General features: G+C 46.1%; 2 protein-coding genes across 2 annotated transcripts; one reads left to right on the top strand and one right to left on the bottom strand.

Annotated features, from left to right (window-relative positions):
- Positions 1-984: 984 nt before the first annotated feature.
- On the bottom strand, positions 985-7,691 carry SIRT6 (sirtuin 6). The gene is made up of 8 exons (XM_042479972.1): positions 7,537-7,691; positions 6,581-6,708; positions 5,356-5,538; positions 4,075-4,134; positions 3,182-3,277; positions 2,939-3,019; positions 2,169-2,292; positions 985-1,400 (listed from the first exon to the last, which is right to left on the bottom strand). Exons 1-8 carry the CDS (start codon positions 7,600-7,602, stop codon positions 1,089-1,091), a joined length of 1,050 nt encoding a protein of 349 aa, XP_042335906.1. The 5' UTR covers positions 7,603-7,691; the 3' UTR covers positions 985-1,088.
- Positions 7,692-8,260: 569 nt separating this feature from the next.
- Positions 8,261-20,296, top strand: CCDC124 (coiled-coil domain containing 124). Its single transcript, XM_042479985.1, has 5 exons — positions 8,261-8,507; positions 10,180-10,356; positions 15,932-16,112; positions 16,943-17,057; positions 18,334-20,296. Exons 2-5 carry the CDS (start codon positions 10,198-10,200, stop codon positions 18,536-18,538), a joined length of 660 nt encoding a protein of 219 aa, XP_042335919.1. The 5' UTR covers positions 8,261-8,507; positions 10,180-10,197; the 3' UTR covers positions 18,539-20,296.
- Positions 20,297-20,709: the final 413 nt, after the last annotated feature.

The following is a 20,709-nucleotide window of genomic DNA, read 5'->3' as shown; positions in this document are numbered from 1 at the left end:
GGCTGCACAGAAGGGACCAAGACCAAAAAAGGCCACATTGTGGAAACATCCCCAAGCTAGGAGATGGTTCAGGATTTCTAGCTGTCATATTGGCCTGGACAGACAAGTCTCTCCTGTTATTGAGGGCAAAAATAGAAAATAAAACAAACAGAAAAACCAGGTTACAAAAACAGAGGTGAGCCTTTACCCCCAGCAGCCCCATGGAAGCACAATGAATGGCCAGGATTTGTGGGAAGTCCAAGGAAGTTTTTCAACCCAGGGTAAATACACCAGTTTCCCTAAATGGGTTTGGAGGTCTCCAATCTCCCCCTGCAGGTCACGAGAGACTAAAGAGAAGGGAAAAGTTGGGTGTGCAGGATGGTGGTTGGGTAGGAAAACCTGAGGGCTTCTGTGCAAACAGGAGACTGTGGTTTACCACCATAAGCCAATTGAGAACGAGAGCATCATAGAGAATGCCCAAAGTTGGGTGGAAATTGCCTTTTCTGAGAGGGCTAAAAAGTGGCAAAATTGTCCTACATGGCAGGAGGAAATCTTTCTTTCCCTGGGTCTTTTTTCCCCCAAGGTCTCTCAAGGGAACTGTGTGGACATCATCATCCCTGACAGTCCTGGAAGTTTGGCTGCTCCTATATCATGTGTCAGGGATACATGTGGCCCACCCTGATTTTTCATATTTTTAGTAATATTACTGACAAAAAAGGGACACCCTCATCCCCAGGATTCTGCTAAAAGAGAACCTCAGTGGTTCGTTTGCCAATTTCCCAAAGACAACAAGAGATAAACAAAATAGCTGTGCAGGCAAAATAGAAAATGTTCTAAAATTGTACGGCCCTCCAGGTGTTATGGCATTCTAATTCCCAGCAGCTGTCTAACCTGTTAAGTTAACTGGTGAAAAATGCTGGGATCTGCAGTCCAACCCCACCTGTAGGACCACATTGATTTCCAGAGAACCCCGGGAAACAAAAAACAAACCTCAATAAAAGAATGTGCAATGAGACAGTCTTTAAAAAATCATATATAAATTGCAGGGAAAAGTGTTTTCCAAGACATACATAGGCAACACAAACACACACACAGTCAGAAAGGGCCGATCAGGTGGGGAGTGGCTCCAATTTCAGCTGCTTGGCTGTGCTGGAGTCGCTGCCCAGTGTGCAAGACTCCCGTTTCAGAGGAGCAACATATCCTGGATCTGTCCCGGTGCCATTGCAATGAGAGGCAGTCTCCTCTTTGCCTAGAAACTTGAAGTCCGTGCTGGGTTTCACCCACGGCTTAGCCTCAGCTGGCTCTGCTTCCTCCACCACCACCGGTGCCCTCCATTCAGGGATCTCCAGTCCCAGGTGTTTCATAAGTCTGGTCATGACCTCATCCACATAACCATGAATGCGCAGGTCTGCATGCTTGTCCTTGAAAATGGGGGGACAAGGCATAGGGATTGGTAAACCACAGGTCTTATTTCCCTTCTATCTCCTCCTCCCTTTTTCCTTTTATGTTCAGTCTGTTTGGATCAGGTCACACAGGTAGGCTGTTGGGGCAGGTTTTCACCCCTACAGATACTGGGCTTCTCATGTAGCAAAGAAAAAAACAAAGTAAAGGGAGGTGACCCACAGAACTAAGACTAAATTTGACTGAGTGTTAAATCGACTCCATCATAGGGTCTTGGCATTACAGTGGTACCCCGGGTTACGAAATTAATTCGTTCCGCGGTTAATTTCGTAACCCGAAATACCTTCGTAAGCCGAATTCCCATAGGCGCTAATGGAAAAATAGCTCTCTGCTGCCCTCCGGTGGCGGAAAATAGCGCCGCGGTTTTTTCGTAACCCGAAGAAACCTTCGTAAGCCGAAGCAATAAATCCCTATGGGATTTTTTCGTATCCCGAAAAATTCGTAACCCGGCGCATTCGTATCCCGGGGTACCACTGTACTGGAAAGCCATATTCAGGCACTGGTCTAGCTCCTCCAGTGCAACTCTACTGGAAGTTGACCATAGAGTTGTGTTGGACGACCTAGAGATTCCTAGAAAAGTATTCAGGAAAAAGAACTAGTGATTCTTTATTTGCAAGTTTTCCACTTTCACGAGAGTCCTGTACCCCTAATCTCAGTGAATGTGGAAGGCCCACTGTAAACGGAAGCAAGGCTGACCCAACCCACGGCCGAGTCAAGAGCAAACTCACGTGTTTCGTTGGTTGAAGGTTGACAATCACCAACTTCCCTCCCTTCTTCTTGGTCAAGAGCGGGAGGTCCCCGCTGGGCTTGATTTGCAGGGAGGACCCCAAAGTGATGGAGAGGTCAGCCCTTCTGCAGCAAGAAAAGAGATCTATGCCAGATGAACAAGGACAACCATTTTCTAAACGGTGAGGTGGCTGGATTCAAACTCGCAGCCCTTGAAGTGTTCTTGGACTACATTGGAGGAACCTGTAGACCCCAAGACTGTTTTCTTTGAGCTGCAGCCCCTAAATTTCTCCCATTACATGGGGGAGATAATCAGAAAAATGTGACAATTGCTGAATCATAACACTTCATGACAATTTCCAAAAGCTTTTATTTATTTTGGCAATTCACCCAAATGTGGCAATTTCTGGATCCCAAAGCCACCACCCCTCCATGTGGGGGAAATTATGGGAGGTAAAGATGGCCCTTGTCCCTTCAATTACAGTATCCATCATTCCTGGCCACTGTCTGTGGCTGATGGGAGCTCCAACAACTTCAATACAGCTGCTAGATCCCCCAAGCCAATGGTCATCTAGTGTCAATCCCAGTGAGGTTTAACATTTTAGGTTTTGTATCGCTACAAAGAAAGTGTCTTCTCACGAAACTGAGTGTAACTCTGGGGCTTCCAAAAACTTCATTAAAAAATTAATATGTGGTGCCACTTGTAATTCTGCTGTCTGATGATCATAATCTTTGAACAGGGCTGCCTTAAATATGCTTTTGAAGAACTTACCGGCTTGCTTCACTAGCGAGATTGAGGTCCCTATCTGGCAGGGAATCTTCCCAGTCTAAGATGGTGTCCATTAGCTTCCCCCTGTAAAAGTTTTTTTTAAAAAAGAAGACATTAAGGTCAGTTACAACAAATGGTGAACTGCAAAAGAAACAGACAAATTGTATTAATGTGCCAATCTGGAGGGCTTCCCTGCCCTCACACCCCTCACCGCCAGTGACTGATGCCTGGGGAAGAGAGCCATACCTGCACGACCGGAGCCCTCTGCGCTTGGAGACATCACACACCCTTCCTGTTGGCTTCAGGCCCATCGTCCCCACGACTGTGTCTCTCACGTACTGTCTTTGGGAAACAAATGCCGCACGCCAAGAGGAAGGAACAGGGCCATTAAGGTCTCCAACGAAGCCATGGAAAAGCAAGGGCAAAGAGGAGAGCCCAACCTGGGCACTCCCAGCCTGTCTCTGGTCTCTGACCCCTATGATCCATGGTGGGACTTGTGAGGCCTTCTGGATGCTGTTGCACTGCAGCTCCCAGCGTTCTGCATTATTGGCAATACTGGCTTATGGAACTGCTGGTAGTTGCAGTCCACCAGCCTCCTGCCTTACCTCTGCCCCAACCAGCACAGTCAAGGGACAAGGTGGTCCAAATCCAAGAGTCCCCCAAAGGTTTCCCACTTTACATTAAAAGAATATAGACCTTCCAGGGTCTTCTTTTGGTGCTCTGTGGCTTCTTCAACAGCCATACACTCTTCACCATGATTCCCTCCTTGGCCACCTTTCCACCTTTGGCATGGTGGGGCAGGTAATTGTGTGGGAAGCCAGGGGACAATCTCCTCCCCCAGAATCCCTGTGGGCCTCACCTTCCCCCCCCCAAAGGAAGCAAAAACACCTGCCCCCCTGTAACCCTTCTCAAAATGGTGACAGGAAGTAAGGCTATGCCCCTGTTGCAAGCTGAGTTAGGTTTTGCATGCATTGGGCTACTTTGTGGTCTTGGTATCTGTTTCATATTATATCCCCACCACCACCATTAGTCATGTTTTTTCAATTATATTATGTTGTCTGTTTTGTACTTTTTTAAGCATCTTGCTCTAGTTTGCAGGAAGGCTGCCACCAAAACAGAAGGGAAGGAAGAGAACATACTTGCCACATTTCATGCATTCTTCCACAAACATGTTCCCATGTAACTCTGCCAGTTTGTTCCTGCGCAGGACAGAAAAATGAAGAGCCAGGGGGTGAGGAAGCTTGGTTAGACAAGATAGTTAGCCAAGACCAACTTGCATGTCACCAGGCCTTGTAAAACAGAGCTATCCAAAGTGGTGGTCCTGGACTCAAGATGCAGGCAAGTGAGGGTGCATCTACACTGTAAAATAATGCAGTTTGACACAATTTTAACTCCCATGGCTCCATCTTGCAGAATCCTGGGATTTGTGGTTTTGTGAAGCACCAGCACACCTTGGTAGAAAAGGCTAAAGACCTTGCAAAACAATATATCCCAGGATTCCATAGTACAGAGCTACAGCACTTAAAGTGATGTCAAATGCATTATATCTACAGTGTAACCACACCCAGAGAAATGGTTGCAGTCAGCAGGTTAGCCTAGTAGCCAGTGAAACTGCTGCAATATGGGAGTTATGTGCTCCCTCTAAGCAGCCCTCATCAGCAGCTTGACAGCAGCATTTTGAAGCCACTGAAATTTCTGAAGAGTGTCCAAGGAGCAGACCACGTAAAACCTGTTACAGCAATAGAAATGCAATGTAGCCAAGGCATATGCGACTGTGGCCAGATGTATGGGGCAGTGGATTTAAAAAAATAGCAAAAAAAAATGGCCTAAGAAAATAGCAAAAAAAAAAACCCCCCAAAAAACCTCCTGCATCTCAAAATGCCCATTAAAAAGTAAATTTGGAAAGTAATGCAAAAACATTACTTCGTATAGGTAAAGTAACTATGAGCCCGTACAGACAGGCCAAAATAAAGCTGCTTCGGGTCACTTTGGAAGTACAGTATGCTGTTTAAACGACACACGCATCTTAAGAGGCCAGAAGCTGCACTAAAGTTGCACTCCAGTCCTTAGGCACGGTTTCTGGCCTCTTAGGATGTATGCATCATTTAAATAGCATACCTCCAAAGTGACCCGAAGCAGCTTTATTTTGGCATGTCTGTATGGCCCCTTTGTTCCCTTCTGAATAAAAAGGTGTTTGCCTGCTGGTGGTAGAACAGCAGAGAATGAGGCAGCTTAGCTTCCAGTGGAAAGGAGTCCCACAGCCACCAAGAAGGCCCTGTCTCCCGCTACCCACATGGAATGGGCATATGAGAGTGATGGGACTAAGAGGCCACAAAACTCAGGCAGGTTCATTCAAGGAGATCTACCAGTCTGTTTGGGGCCAATGTTCTTGTCCACTGCGTTTTGCACAAAGACATTACCTGGGGAAGCCGGAACGGACGTGAAGACCATCCACATTCTGGCTGACCAAGAACTGTAGGATGCCGGCTCTCTGAAGGCCCAGGAGGGCCAAGTGAGTTGGCGACGGCCGCGCGTTCTCGAAAGTGGTGTCAAATTTGGGGGCCAGACCTCGCTCTTCCATCGTCCAGACACCATTTGGGCCTCTACAGGAAGGAAAGAAATGCAACTTTTTACCTGAGATACTGGCTGCTAGCTAGGTTTCTGAGAGCCAGCGTGGTGTCATGGTTTGAGTATTGGACTTGAGCTCAGGGAAATTAGGGTGTGAATCCCAGGTCGGCCATAGAAACCCCTTGCATAAGCCAAACTCACTCAGCCTCAGAGGAAGGTAGCAAACCCCCTCTGAAACAACACTGCCAAGAAAATTCCAAGATCGGTTCTACTTAGGGTCACCATAAGTTGGAAATGACTTCAGGGCAAACAACAACAACAACCAACTATAGAACATGAACCAAAGAGCATTACACTGCTACCTCGGGTTACAAAATTAATTCGTTCCGCCATTCCTTTCGTAACCCGAAAATTTCGTAACCCGAAAAGGCTTTCCGTTAGCACTGGAAAGCCTATAGCTGCACTTTGCAGCATTTGAATTTCGCGCCGAAATGAATTTCGTAACCCAAAAAATATTTCGTAACCCGAAACAGTTTTTTCCAATCCAACTTTTTCGTATCCCGGAAATTTCGTAACCCGATCATTTCGTATCCCGAGGCACCAGTGTATTACTATCATTATTATTCACTTATGAGAAACAGAGCACTTGGCACTGAAAAAATGAAGCCATTTAGGATGGCATAAGGATAGGTAGACTGCAGCTCGTCATGTGAACTGCCTTGCTCCATTTCAGATACAGCACTTTCTTAAAATCTCTGTGATTTTGGCAGACAGAGGAAGAGCTCTGACCCTGAGCAACTGAAAGTGCTAGTCCTCATGAACATTAATAAAAACTGAACCTCGGAGGGTGTCTTAGGCTGAGCCAAACCGTTGGCCCCTTTGGCTCAGTGCTGCAGACAGTGACTGGTCCTCATTCTCTTGAGTTGCAGAGAGGACTCCCAACTGGGAAATAACAGGCACTGGACTGTAGGAATAGTTGCCTTACCATTCAGCTGTGGTTCGGAGGTGCCTCAAAAGGAACTTAAAAAGGAATTTACTTCCCACCTCCAGCAGACCAAAAGCCCAGCAGCCCCTTACCGGAAATCTGGGATTCCTGAAGACGTACTGATGCCGGCGCCTGTGTGAAAGACGATGTTGGAAGCATCCCGGATCATGTCCGCCAACTGGCAGATTTTCTTCTCCAGTTCATCTGGCGGATCAAAATACTGAACAGGGAATTGGAGGGAAGAAGTTAAGTGGATGAATGTTAGGTTTAGCTGGAAAGTCGGGTAAGGATTGTGATAAGCAGAGAGTGCAGCCCCATGTCCACTCCCGCTCCGCTCTGGACCCCAACAAATGCCAACTCCCAGAATTCCATAGCCTTGAGCCAGAAAAGAGTTAAAGCGGTTCCAAACCAGGTCATTTCTCCAGTGTGGATGCAGCCTGAGTCTCTCTCTCTGGACCCATTTTTTTGGGGAAAAGGCAATAATGACAAAGTTATTGTAACTTGTATCATCGCAATAAAACTAATAAATAGAAATGAAACATGCAAAAGCGGCTCCCTCCATCCACATCTCCCAGAATGCCCCAGCCAGCATCCAAAAGAGTAATGCTTGCAACTACAGCGGCACTGCTTTAACTGCCATCCCTCACTGCTGTGGAATCCTGGGACTTGTAGCTTGTTGTCCCACAAAACTACAAATCCCAGAATTCCATAGCACTGAGCCACAGCTGTTAAAGCAATGTCAAACTGGATTATTTCTGCAGTGCGGATCCAGCCCATGTAAATAAGTAAAGACAGACAGGCCAGTTCTTGCCTGGGCTTTTTGAAACCCCATTTCAAGTGTTTGTTTTAAAATAGCAGGGCAGGAGCAACAAAATGCCCCCAACTGAATCCTAGCCCCCCTCCCAAAACCTCATGGCCAAGGATGATGGGTGTTGAAGTCACTGGAAGAAAGGGGGCAGGGGTCTCTTTTGGGGGTCGAGAGAGAGAGAGAGAGAGGGCTGCCCTCCTGATGGGGGTTTCCATGGCAACCCAAAAAGGCGCCTCTCACCTCCGGTAGGCCGCACTTGCCCTTGTCCGAATAAGGCGACAGCCCCGCCGCGTAATTGACCGACATACTCTCCCGCCCCCTCTCCTCCTCTTTCCCTTTCTCCTTTTATTTATTTTTATTCTCAATAACTGTCAATTTCCGGTCAGAAGAAGGCGATTTTCTACTTGCGCATGCGCAGTGACTGAAATTAGCCTCGGCAGCCATCTTTGCTTTTGGCACTTTCTTTCTTCCTCTCTTCCTTCCCCTGGGCGCCATCTTTTTTTTTTAAAGGGGGAGAAGAGGAAATGGCGCCATATTTGTTTCTGGATGAGAAATTCTGTTTCCCTTCCTTTTTAACGAGCCGAATCTTTGTTCTTTGGCCGGAAAGGTTTTTGTTTAAAGTAGTGATGGGGTGAGAGGAAGAAAGGGAGAGAGAGGAGAGCAGCCATTTTTGGTGTGGGCACAGAGATTTTCGTTACAGACGGTGGCGATATTAACCCGGGGGAAATCACCCGCCGCCATCTTGGATTCTCGATTATAAATGCGCAGGCGCAAAAGAGGCACACCCACCTCCTCAGGCGCCATATTTGGTTTAGGGCGTGGCTTGGGGGGGAAGGGAACGCGCCGGCAGCCATCTTAACTAGGGGCAAAGTTCTCCATTTTGCCATACCGTTGTCGTCGTGGGCGCCATGTTAGTATGGGGCAACCTTATTCAAACTGAGGAGAAGTTGAGTCCTTCCTCACACATACACAGTCGATGTAAGACTGTGGAAAGGAGTCGAGGCTTATTTCCTCGAGCAAATTAAAATAAAACAGGAATGTGTGAAAAAGAAATAGAAAAGGGGTAAGGGGAAACAGTGCCCTCAACAAAGATGGCGAAAGGGGCTTCCCAAAGGAAGGATTGGCGAAAGAAAGAGAACGGAAGAAGGGCGGGAGGGGAGACGGAGGCGTGACGCACAAAGGCTGCGACGCCCAAGAGGTGGAGGCGGCAGGTAAGGGAAAAGAGGTGGGGCAGCAGTGGGGGTCTCTGGGTCTTTTCTGGGGTTTGGGGTCCCCTCATGGAGACCCCCCAAATTAGCCTGGAAGGGAAGGGAAGGCTGAGAAAGCCTCAAACATTGTTATTGTTATTTATGGCTGCATCCACACTGGAGACATAACCCGGTTTGACACCGCTTTAACTCTTTTCTGGCTCATGGCTATGGAATTCTGGGAGTTGGAGTTTGTTGTTGGGCCCCACAACAAACTCCAACTCCCAGAATTCCATAGCCATGAGCCAGACAACAAGTTAAAGCGGTGCCAAACTGGGTTATTTCTCCAGTGTTGATGCAGCCTCTCTGTCTCTTTTGAGACCAGAAGTCTGCCAGATTTGGGAATATTTGTATATAGAACGTAATGTCTCATATCATGTGGAACACTTGGTTGTCGTTGTTGTTGTTGTTGTTGTTGTTGTGTGCCTTCAAGTCCTTTCCAACTCATGGCGACCTCGTTTTCCTGGCAGGTTTCCTCAGAGAGAAGGGAGGTTGCCATTGCCCTCCTCTGAGGCTGAGAGAGTGTGACCTGTCTAAGGCAACTCAGTGGGTTTCCAGGGCTGAATGAGAACCAAAACCTCATCCAAGGCTCAGGCTGATACACCAGACTGGCATGTGTGTGTGTGTGTGTGTGTGTATTTGTGTGTATATATACATATACATATTTGTGTGTGTATATACAGTGTGTGTGTGTGTGTGTGTGTGTATATATATATATTTGTGTGTGTATATACTGTATATATATTTATGTGTATGTATATATTTGTGTGTGTATATTTGTATATATATATATATGTGTGTGTGTGTGTGTATGTATATATTTGTGTGTGTGTATGTATATATATTTGTGTGTGTGTGTATATATATATAGATATAGATATATATATTTGTGTGTGTGTGTGTGTGTATGGGCCTTCAAGTTGCCTGTCAACTAATGACAGGAATTTCATAGGGTTTTCTTTGGTAAGTAATCCTCAGAGATGGTTTTGCCAGTCCTTCCTTTGAAACGTAGTCTTCAGCATCTAGTTTTTTTTGGTCTCCCATCCAACTACTTATCAGGGCTGGCCCTGCTTAGCCTCCAACAGCAGACTGGAACTGTGGCTTTAGGGTGTTTAGGCCTATATATAGCCATACACACACACATATATATGTATCTTGGAGATGGGACTCAAGTCTAAACACAAAATTCATGTGTGTTTCATACACACCTTATATGCATAACCTGAAGACAATCTTATACAGTACATAATATTTTAAATCATTTTGTGCATGAAACAAAGTTTGTGTACAGTGAACCATCAGAAAACAAAGGTGTCACTCTCAGCCGCCCACATGGACAATTTGGGATTTTGGAATTATTCCAGATTTTGGAATTCTGGATAAGGGAGACTCAACCTGTAGAATTAAACTATCTGCCTTACAGTGTATGTTTACTATGTATAAATTTTGAATACAATTTATAGTTTAATCATTTTTAAACTTTGGTGTGCTATGAATTTTTAACTGTTTTTTAAACTGCTGTAAGCCTCCTTGAATCCCAAACTGGGGAAAAAGTGGGAGCAATAATAATAATAATAATAATAATAATAATAATAATAATAATAATAATATAATATTTGTTTCCCTCTTGCCCCAGGACTGAGCACCCTGAGGGATGCCCAAGAAGTTTCAGGGGGAGAACACCAAGTCGGCAGCCGCCAGGGCAAGAAAGGCTGAAGCCAAAGCAGCGGCAGATGCAAAGAGACAGAAGGAACTGGAAGATGCCTTCTGGAAGGATGAGGACAAACACGTCATGCGGAAGGAACAGAGGAAGGTAAGGAAGCTGGGCCTGGGAAGTGGAGGCTGCCATCCATGTGCAGCTGTGCAAAGCAACCCTTTCTTTTCTCAGTCTTGGATTTCCTGCCATTGTTCTAGCAGAAGGCCCCAAATTCTAGTTTTAGAAAACAGGGAGACAAAAAGAGCTCTCTATATCTCCCTGCTTGCGATTTTTAATAAAGTAAACAGCTCCAGATGTTTTGACTCTCCTCCATAGGGAATTGCATCAGGCTCTTGATCATTTGAGTAGCCCTTAAACAGTGGTGGGTGATGTCTCCCATGTAAGCGGAGAGGCCAAACTGAGCCAGGTTTGAATTTAGGCTCCTCTTCTAATAGTAAATTTCAGCTTCTTTCCCACTTTTGCAACCAGTGCTGTCTCATGTCCACTGGGGTAATTTTCTACTGCTTTGGTCACAAAGAGATAGAAGATCAAGGCTCCCTCATGTTCTTCAAGGGAGAATTTGCCCAGATCAGAAAATAAATGTTTCTCTGGAATGTGGAAAGACAGGAGCCTCCATGAGATGCCGCCCAGCCTTAAAAGGCAAGTGCTTTGTCTGTTGACTCGAAATCTCCATTCCCCAGAATCTCTCAGTAGGGCTCAGAAAGACCTCTGCCACAGCTGCCAACCAGAGTTTACAATGCTGGGCTAAAAGGACCAGTCCTCTATAAAAGCATTGCTTCCTATATTCTTCCAGGAAGTCACTTCCAGTTTAAAAAAGATTTTCCCAGGGCCTAAAATGGCATAAACCCACCCACCCCAAGAAGAACTGGTAAAAATGCCCCCAAAGCCTGCTAGAGGACACTTTTCACTCCGGGGGAAACAAAAACACTGTGTTGGGGTTTACCCAACTTGCTTCTAGTGGGGCAGGCTGACAAACCAAACTTTTGTCACCTTCAACACATATTCTTTAGGTGAAATCTGAGAGACAAAGGAAGATATGAAAGTGTCTAGGTATGCCTGGGAACATCTCCAAATACTGGATCTATAAATTAGGAATTCATATCGTTATAGTAATAGGCAGTGTAGCAGAACGTGGTTAATTCTTTCAACTATGTCTGACAGACAGGGGCAGATACGCTCTGTGTGTGTAAGGAAAGGTAAGGGACAAAAAAGAATTTGGTGTCTTTTCTGCTCCTCATACGGCAGTTCCCTGGTCTGGCCAGGGGAGGGCAGCAAGCCCCTTCCATCTGATGTTCTGATTCCTAGGTTGAGGGTTGCACTACAACTCAGGGTTCGAATTCTGGCTCATCCATGGAAACCCACTGAGTGACCTTGGGCAAGTCTTTGCCTCAGAGGGAGCCAAAGGCAACTCCACCTGAACAGATCTTGCAAGAAGACCCCATGAGTCAGAAGCCTGCCTGTTTAATATTAGGCTGCATGCGCTTTTGTCTGTCTTATTTAAAAAGCATGTGGATGTGTTCAGGAAAGTCGATTCATCCCCATTTTCTTCTTTGAACATAAAAGAATGATCAGAGGAAGCTGGAGAGGTAGGGCAAAAACAGCAGAGGGGTGGCCGCACATGGTACATTTTCCCCACCCTCCTTCTATGCTTTTGTCTTTCCACAAATGTGTCCACGTTAGAAATTCCCCTTCCATGTTCTCCTGTCTATGCCCCCAGTTTGATATTTGGTAAAAAAGCAGATCTGTTTTAAACAGATTGCACAACAAAAGAAGAAAAATACAAAGTTGGTAAGGCTAGCAAGGACAGGGTATACTGTATTTTGGGCACCACATTTGTGTTTCCCAGGCGGAAGCCATCCAAGCAGGATTAACAACACCTCTAGAGAGGAAGAGATGGTTATTAATAGCACACCCCTTTGTTTTGGAGATGAATGGCTGGCAGGTGGTTTGGAGCAGAGGCTGCCCTTGCTCTTTCTCCTCTTGGGAACTGATGAGAAGGTAAACACCCGTGCAAGTCCCAGGCCAGGTTTACTGGGGGCAAGGATTGAGTTGTGGGCTTGGGTGAGTTCTCTGGAGGCTTCTCTGAGCAAGACTAGGTGGCCAGTTCTAGCTGCGGTTTTAATTCCCCATCCTGCCTGTGTCAGAAGCAAGTTGAGAACCAGCATGGTGCAGTGGTCTGAGTGTTGGACTTGGACTCTGGAAACAAGAGTTTGAATCTCTGCTCAGACATAGAAATCCACTGGGTGACCTAGGGCAAGTCTTGCACTCTCAGTCAAGGATAGCACAAAGAAACCTCATCTGAATCAGTCTTGCCAAGCATGATGTAGTGGTTAGAGCACTGGACTAGGAGTCCAGAAAAGGCTTTGTTATGTATATGCCAATACAGATAGACCAAAATCTGAAATACGGAACACTTCTGGTCCTAAGCATTTCACATAAGAGATATTCAACCTGTATTTTGCTTCTGTTTTATTGTGATGTGTATGTTTTTAACTATCTTGTAAACATTTTAATTTATAAGCCATTCTGAGTCACAAATTTTTTTGGGGGGATGAATATAATAACACACTAATAGTAATACAGATGGTGATGGAAGAGTGACACCAACATTTCCACAAGATAATGGGTCCATTTTCAGGGCTCCCTGTCTTCTCCCCTTTCAAACTCTTTCCCAACCTTCAGCAAATGTACCACAAAATCCACAAAACTGCACTCCCTTTATTGACCAACCAAAATGCACAAAATACATCAGGCAACCCCCTGAAGCTTTACTGGCTTTTTCATCAGGCAAAGATGTTTAAAGAACCATACAGGAGAAGAGAAGTGATGACATTACTTTAAAAAATGTTTTCCTGGCGTGTGATGTTAAAAACAATTGGGCAGGTTGTTCCCCTGGTTGCCCCACAATGGATGGAGAGACCTCAGCCGACGTGTGCACTTTGTGCCTCTCTGAAACCTGAGGCTGTTCCTGGGGATGGGGGCTGGAAATCAAGTCCAGACACAAAAGACTAACTCGGGTTTCAAGCCCTCCTGATCTCTCCATGACATTGAACCGTCTCCCGGGGGCGTGGGGTTCTCCCTTACGGAAAGCACCTGCCTTTAATTTGCTTAATGCTTCCTGCCTCAATGGGGACACAAGCGGTTTGGCACGGCAAGCATTAGTCTTCAGTTGCCTTATTCTTTCCTCTTCCTCATTGCTCTACTTTCCCTCTTCTCAGTTTTTCCCCATGTGTCTGTTTCTTTTTTTGTTCTCTCCGCCATTTTCTTTTCTTATGTACCATTTTTTGTCTTTAAAGTGGGAGTAGGCAACTGCGAAGGTTTTGGGTTCATGCCTCCCTCCTCAGCTGCAGCCTTGCTCCTCAGAAGCACCGCAACATCACTTCCAGTTGTGGGATTCAGCCTAGAAATGGCTGGTTTTTAAACCATCTTTCTGTGATTTATGGTGGAGAGGGTAACAAAGGACCTGAACAGCAACATTTTGAGGCTGTGTCACTGTGCTTCTTTTCGATATGTAAGGGCTGAACATTCAGCCCCAGCCTTTTTGAGCCACATCTGGCTCATGTGCTACACTTTCTTTACCTCTGATTTAAGGTACAAAAATTGGTGCAAACTTTCACAATTAGGGAGGACTGAGCTGGGGATGTTTAGTTTGGAGAAGATAAGACTGAAAGGTAACATGATGCAGCCATCTTCAAATATCTGAAGGGATGCTACAAAGAAGATGGAGCCAGCTTGTTACCTGTTAGTCCAGGGACTAGAACCCAAATCAATGGATTCAAATCAAACAAAAGGAGATCCACCTAAACATTAGGGAGAACTTCTTGGCTGTAAGGGCTGTTTGAGAGTATGGACCGCCTTAAATGGTTGTGGACTCCCCATCTTTAAACAGAGGTTGGATGGATATCTTTCAAGAGTTGCTATATTTGTGTATTCCTGCACGGCAGGGGGTGGAACTAGATGGCCCTTGGGATCCCTTACAGTCCTATTATTCTGTGTTACAAAGGACAGGCAGGAGAAAAGTGGGTAGCCATAATTATTTAGATGTTAAGAGTGCTGAAATCTGCATGATGTATCCAAGAGGTTGTGGGAAGAAGAGATTGCAGTCTCTCAAAATAAAACAGGACTGTTCTGGGTGTTTGGTTACACTACCAATGGCCCCTTGTTTTGAATGGGGCAGGGCAAGAAAGCAATAAAATGGCGATAAAAAAGAATGATGCTCCATTTTGAAAATACAAATGACTCCCTTGAAAATTCAAAATGAGCCCTTATCCCTTGAGTTTCCCTGGAGGTTTATAAAACCCTTGAGGTTTTCAAAGGAGCTTATTTGTAATTTTCCCAATGAGAGTCAGGAAAGCGTTATTGCCTCTTTTGTGCCTCCTGGGTTGGCTAATAAAACTGCTGTTACTCTGTGATTTGGGGGATTTCTGACTGCGCCAACCCCTGTGTTCCACTCTTTGGTCTCGCTTTTTTATTCATTTGTGTTCTCTTGTACCTTTGCCTTCCTCAGTGCTCTCTCCCTCCCCCTGATTTTTGTCTTCTCCTTTTAATTGAGAAGGGCTTTTCCATCTATCTCGCCTTCTTTTCTCCCACCTCCTGTGGCTCTTGTTCAGAATGCTAACAGTAGAAAATGCATTCTAAATCAGTGTCTTCTGCTGCTGCCCCGTAAAGGACTGACTTTGTGTGATGCTTGCCTGCCCAGATCTTCAGTTGCCAATCCTCAGCTGGTGTCCTCCCAGGGTGCCATGGTGACAGTGAGCCACCCATCTTTGTCTTTGGGCACCAGCAGAGAGTAAGATGTTCCCAAGCAGTCGCTGGAGTTAGAATCCCTTCTCAACAGGCCCTGTTAGGTTCTTTCATTTTGTTTTTCTGCATTGGGGTTGCTGATTGATGACTGGACATTTAGACAGCAATGGGAATTGGTTTACCGGCTGGAATATTCTCAGTAGAATTGCTTTGGGGGGGGGCCTTCGTTCTCCCATAAACTGTGAGGGGATGCTGCTGTCTGTCAGCGAAAGGGCTAGTCGGTATGAGGGATGCTGGAAGATTAAGGAAATGGCCTCTGTAGAGTGATGAAGAGAGAGCCTCAGGAACAGAGAGGAAGGCAAACCAGACTCTCTCTTTGGCATTAGTGAGGCTGCTGCAAAGACCAGAATGCTAGAATCTGTGGGTGGTGGAACTTCTCTGGGCACCAGGACCTAGCAAAGAAAGCCTGGCTTCTTTCCCTCTTTACAGCTCAGCTGGCTGGGATAACAGCAGGTAAGACCTGAAGCCTTTCATTCTAGACCTGTACTTTCCAAGTGTTAGTCCTCCAGGAGTTTTGAACTTTAGTTCCTAGAAGCCCCAGCCACCCTGGCCAGTGATCAGGGATTCTGTGAGCAGCTTCCCTTCCAGGGAACAAAAACACCTGGAGAACCCAAGTTTGGGAAACACTGGCTGAGAGACCTAGCTCTACCACTTGCTGGAAGGGAATCTGGGATCTATCAGTTCAGGGGCTGGGATCATTCTTTTCTGCAGCTGTATCCTTTGCCACTGATAAATCTTACAGCAGTAATATGAGTCCGTGTTTGGAATCAAAAGAACTTGTGAGGAGGCCTGGAGCTATTCCCAGGCCTAGATCAGAGCACCAAGAGCTTATTGTCTTTCTCTCCTTGTCTTTTTTCCTTTGCTTTAGGAAGAGCGTGAGAAGCGTCGCCTAGAGCAGTTGGAACGGAAGAAAGAACTTCAACGTCTCTTAGAAGAGGAAGATGCCAAGCTGAAGGGGAAGTCACCCAAGCCATTGACCCCAGGCAAAGTCACTCGTGCCCAGATCGACGAGACACTTCGGAAAGAGCAGAAGGAGAACGGGGATGCCGGTACGAGACTGGGGGGGACACGCACCATCATCATCCTGTCATTCCAATGCTGGTCCTGTCCCATGGGCAGCCTTTGAGCAAGTTGGGGTTCCATGAAACATTGTTCCCAATAAAGAGGGTGGCTTCCTTCCATCTGCCATTGGCCGAAGATGATGACAATCAAAGTGGAGTGGCCTGATTAGCAAAGGGGATAGTTGGGGCCTGAGCTGCAGGCCCTGCTTAGTTTGACGTCCTCCTCCCTAAAGTTAAATATAGTTAGATAACCTATCCCTCCACTATTTGAGATAGTGTTTAGACCAGTTTTCCCCAAATTCTGGTGCCTTCTGGATGTATAAGGCTACAACTCCTATAACCCCCAAGTGGCGATATGGCTATGTTGGGGATTTTTTGTCTAGTATGTCTGGAAGACATTAGGTTGGGAAGAATCTGGGTTGGATTAACCTCTGGAAGATGAGAATGCTTGAGTCTGGGCTATTGTAAGGACTGGGTCATCCCATATGAGAGAACCAATGTGTCCTGGTGACTAGAGAGTTGGACTAGGACTCTGGAGACCAGGATTCGAATCCCTCCTCATCCATGGAAACCAACTGGGTGGACATAGGCAGGTCACACTCTCTCAGCCTCAGGGGAAGGCAAAGGCAAAGCCCCCCTGAACAAATTTTGCCAATAATCCCCTGTGATAGGATCTCTTTAGGGTCACTGCAAGGCACACAACAACAACACACGAGAAGCATTCATTCCAGTTTGGCAGGGCTCCCCCCTCGCCACCCATTCTCTTCTTGTGTAATGGCTCAACTGTGAGTCACACTGTCTTATCTCTTCCTTTGCAGCTGAAAAGCAGAAAAGTCACCTTGAAATGCCCTTGGAGGAAAACATCAATCGCCAAGTCCTGGAGGAAGGTGCAGTGGAGGCACGGACCATCGAAGATGCCATCGCAGTGCTCAGGTGTGCATGGAAAAGGTCCCATTCTTACCACTATGTATGTGTCTATGTGTGTTAGTTATCAGAAGGCTTTGAAAGCCTGTGGACTCAGACACATTCTGAAAACCAAGAAAGAGATAGCTTTTCTGCATTTGTTTAGCAGCAGGGTTTCCCTGGAGGTATGAGAGCCCTCTGTCACTGCTGTGTTTGCTTGCCCTACATCAGAAGGTAGCACCAGAAAGGAGCAGACGCCATACCACACTGCTGGTTCAGGCCTTCCCTTAAAAAAGAAAGAAAGATAAATACCAAGTGAGATTGCTTCCCCCTCCCCAAACCTCACAGCCTCACATTGCATTTGGGTCCAAAAAATTAACTTTCCCATTTAACTCTGTTTTTTAATTATTTGATCTTGTTTTAACTGTTATATTTTGTGGATTTTGAACAAAATGTTGTTCAGTTTGTTGTAAGCTGCTTTGAGTCCAGAAATGGGGAAAAGGCAGGATAAAGATAAAAAATAATCTAGTGTAAGGGACTAGACCTTGGAGCCTGATGTGTCAGCAGAGCTGAGAAAGTTACATTTTTTAAAAAAGCAATCTGCTCCTGTTTTCTTGCTCTGCTGCCCAGCTTAAAACATAGCTTTTTGGAAAGCCTTCAAGCCTTGATTGAGGTTCTTCAAAATGTAAATGAAATTTCTACTGCCGTCATCATTGCTTTTACTTGTTAAGTCATAGAATCACAGACACTTAAATTTGGAAGGGACCACCTAGTCCAACCCCCTGACATGCGGAAGACACAACTAAAGTGTCCGTCCAACCCCTGTCTAAAGACCTCCAAAGAAAGAGAGTCCGCCACGCTCCATGTGAGTCTCTCTCACTGTCAAACAGCTCTTACAGTCAAGACGTTCTTCCTCATGTTTAGGTAGAATCTCATTTCTTCTAAATCTGAATCCATTGATTCAAGTTCTAGTCTCTGGCATAGCACAAAACAAGTTTGATCCACCTTCTACGCGTCATCCCTTCAAATATTTAAAGATAGCTATCGTGTCTTCTCAGTCTTCTCTTTTCCAAGCTAAGCATGTCCCACCATTCTTCATAAGCCTGCTTTAAGGTCTGCCTGAATTTCAGAGGAAGGCAATGGCAAACCAGCTCAGATTATTCTTTGTTCAGTGAAATTTATGGGTTCTCCCTAAGTTGACAGATGAAAGGAAGACACATGCGTACACAAAATGCCTTCTGGCTTGTCACCATCCTTCTCGATTTCCCCTTTGCTCTGTTTTATTTCCACCCCTCCCTTCTTGCAGCGTGGCTGATGATCTGGACCGCCACCCAGAACGCCGGATGAAGGCGGCCTTCACGGCCTTTGAGGAGGTCAACCTGCCCCGCCTGAAGCAGGAGAACCCCAACATGCGTCTCTCCCAGCTCAAGCAGCTCCTCAAGAAGGAGTGGATGAAGTCTCCAGAGAATCCCATGAACCAGCGGCACCTGGCCTACAACAGCCAGAAATGAGACTTTTTGTGGGGAGGGGAACATGAAAAGAGATGTGTGGAGGGCAAAACAGCATCAACACCATCCATCCCACCTCCCTTCTTCCTCCCGCCACCCATAACCGGTCCCACCAAAACACTTTCTGTGAGGCCTGTGCGGTGACCATACTGTGCTGCTTTTAAGGATAAAAAGGTTGCAGATATTTCTGTTTCCCCTTCCTCCCACCCTTTGTTTGGTTGATTTCCCCACTTACCAGCTTTTTGGGATTTGAGGCTTTGCCCACCTTAAGCCAGTCTCATGTCAAGTCAGAGATGACCCAGGGTTGCCCTGCAAGCTGGCAGGATCACAGTCTCCTGATTTTGGATGCCAGAGAGAGGGGGAAGGAAGCGAGAGACCTTTGGGTCTCTGGCTCATTTGGACTGCAGTTTCCATCAGCCCCTTACCAGTGTGATTGGTAGGAATGAATTGTGGGACTTGTAGCAAAGAACATCTGATAAGTCAAAGTTTTTCCCCAGCTCACCCTAGTGAGCTGTCTGGCATCACTTCTAGGAAGGATATTGCCTTTGCCGGATCTTAAAACAGAGCTGGCCAACTGCATGGCATCCAGAGGCCTCCCCTCCAACCAGGCCCATAGCCCTCCCCATCCAGCATGCCAAAAACCTCTTAAAGTGTTGGTTTTTTTCAGTGTCCCTCTCAAAAATGGGCACTGGTGGTGTCATGATGTTGCCATTTTGAGAGGTAACCTATGGAAACCAGACAGCTTTGGGGACTGCCTGTGTGGGTGCTTTCATGCTTTCTGGGGATTTTCATGTGAAAATCTTCCAAAAATCATGGCAACAACAATGCAGTAGGGGCTTTGTGGCACTGGCAGAGGCCTTCCGGTGTGTGTGTTGAATTTGTCAGCCAGCGTGAGCAATGAACGGGAGAGGAAGGTGTGGACTGGCGCCATGCTTCATCAAATTGTCCGTGGCTATGAGCTGTGCAGAATCCCCTCATCACTCCTGCTGTCATTTTTCCTGACCCTTTGAACCCCAAAGCATGTGCTTTCTCCTCTCCCCCCCATGGCATGATGACCTTCATCCTTCAAACCCTGCACTTCTCAATGGTTTTTGTCCAGAGCCATCCTTTATCTCTCCTAGCTATAATGTCACTTATGCCTTCCTGTCTCAGCGGATTGGTCCCAAAGGGACACGCTTGTTTTCTCTGTCCGCTCTCCTGCCTTAAACAGTTTTGCCCATTCTCTGCTGGTGATGTGTACAGAATCCCACTCCTAACACACACACTTTCTTATGTACACAAACACACACATGCTGTGTTGTGCCACACTGATACTGGCAAAGTTTGCAGCTGGCAGGAGCCTGAGATGAAGAGTCTTACAGGAGGATTTCCCCCTTTTTTCTGTATAGAAAAGAGAGTTGCAGGTTGTGCTTTGGATGGTCCGCAGGCTTGAAACTGGGATGGTCTCAGAAAGCCAGCCATTTTGTGCCTAGCAGCCAGACCTCCAATTCACCATTTTGCTTCCTCCTTCCCACCTTAGATCGACACTGCTGGGAAGCCTCTTTTGCCTCCTTTTCTGCTGCTCCACGCTCAGAGAGATCCAGACTTTAAGGAAACCAAACAGCTTTCTCACTAACCACTGGGAAAAAGCACCCCCTGCCCTGTTCTTGTTTGTGCTGGGCATGGTCAGCATTTTTTAAAAACTAGATGCACACTCCTTGATCCGACTTGGAAACACCTTTCCCGAGGGAATAAAACATGCACCAGAGTGGTGCCATCCTTCTTCTGGTTTCACTGTGGTTTCTTCTGCAAAGGGGATTTCATCAGGTGTGTTAGATAAACTCTCTCCTTTGGTGTGTTTTCATTTGAAAAGCAGACAGATTTTTCTCTCCAGGGCTAGCGGAATTCAGGTGTGCAGCACTGGTTGGCTGGTGCTTTTGTGGTCATGAACCCACTTGATTTGTTTGTTCATTTATGGCATTTATTTATTACTTTGTTGACCCAGCAGGGCCCATGAGCTGATGCATAATTGATTTTGAAAACTTTAAAAATATTAAACAACATGAAGCCCATCAAAAACAGTTCAAATTTGTCTTTAAAAATAGTTCCAAAACTCGACAGTTTTAAAAGCATGCTTTTAATGCTCTGTGTCCCAATCTGGAACAACAGAAAACATGCTTGTCCCATCATCAATA

The sequence above is a fragment of the Sceloporus undulatus genome, chromosome 7 (assembly GCF_019175285.1).
Source record: "Sceloporus undulatus isolate JIND9_A2432 ecotype Alabama chromosome 7, SceUnd_v1.1, whole genome shotgun sequence".
NCBI classification, from domain to species: domain Eukaryota; kingdom Metazoa; phylum Chordata; class Lepidosauria; order Squamata; family Phrynosomatidae; genus Sceloporus; species Sceloporus undulatus.
Note: the sequence above shows the minus strand (reverse complement) of the source record. Positions and strands in the feature narration are given on the sequence as shown.

What these genes read in the sequence shown, in the direction of transcription:
- SIRT6 (XM_042479972.1), bottom strand. Translation starts at nt 7,602, where the DNA reads ATGTCGGTCAATTACGCGGCGGGGCTGTCGCCTTATTCGGACAAGGGC. An exon ending in TCAGGAATCCCAGATTTCCG is followed by an intron (nt 5,539 to 6,580) that starts GTAAGGGGCTGC and finishes TCCTTCCTGTAG; the next exon opens with AGGCCCAAATGGTGTCTGGA. An exon ending in GTCCGTTCCGGCTTCCCCAG is followed by an intron (nt 4,135 to 5,355) that starts GTAATGTCTTTG and finishes TGTCCTGCGCAG; the next exon opens with GAACAAACTGGCAGAGTTAC.
- CCDC124 (XM_042479985.1), top strand. Translation starts at nt 10,198, where the DNA reads ATGCCCAAGAAGTTTCAGGGGGAGAACACCAAGTCGGCAGCCGCCAGG. An exon ending in TGCGGAAGGAACAGAGGAAG is followed by an intron (nt 10,357 to 15,931) that starts GTAAGGAAGCTG and finishes CCTTTGCTTTAG; the next exon opens with GAAGAGCGTGAGAAGCGTCG. An exon ending in GATGCCATCGCAGTGCTCAG is followed by an intron (nt 17,058 to 18,333) that starts GTGTGCATGGAA and finishes CCCTTCTTGCAG; the next exon opens with CGTGGCTGATGATCTGGACC.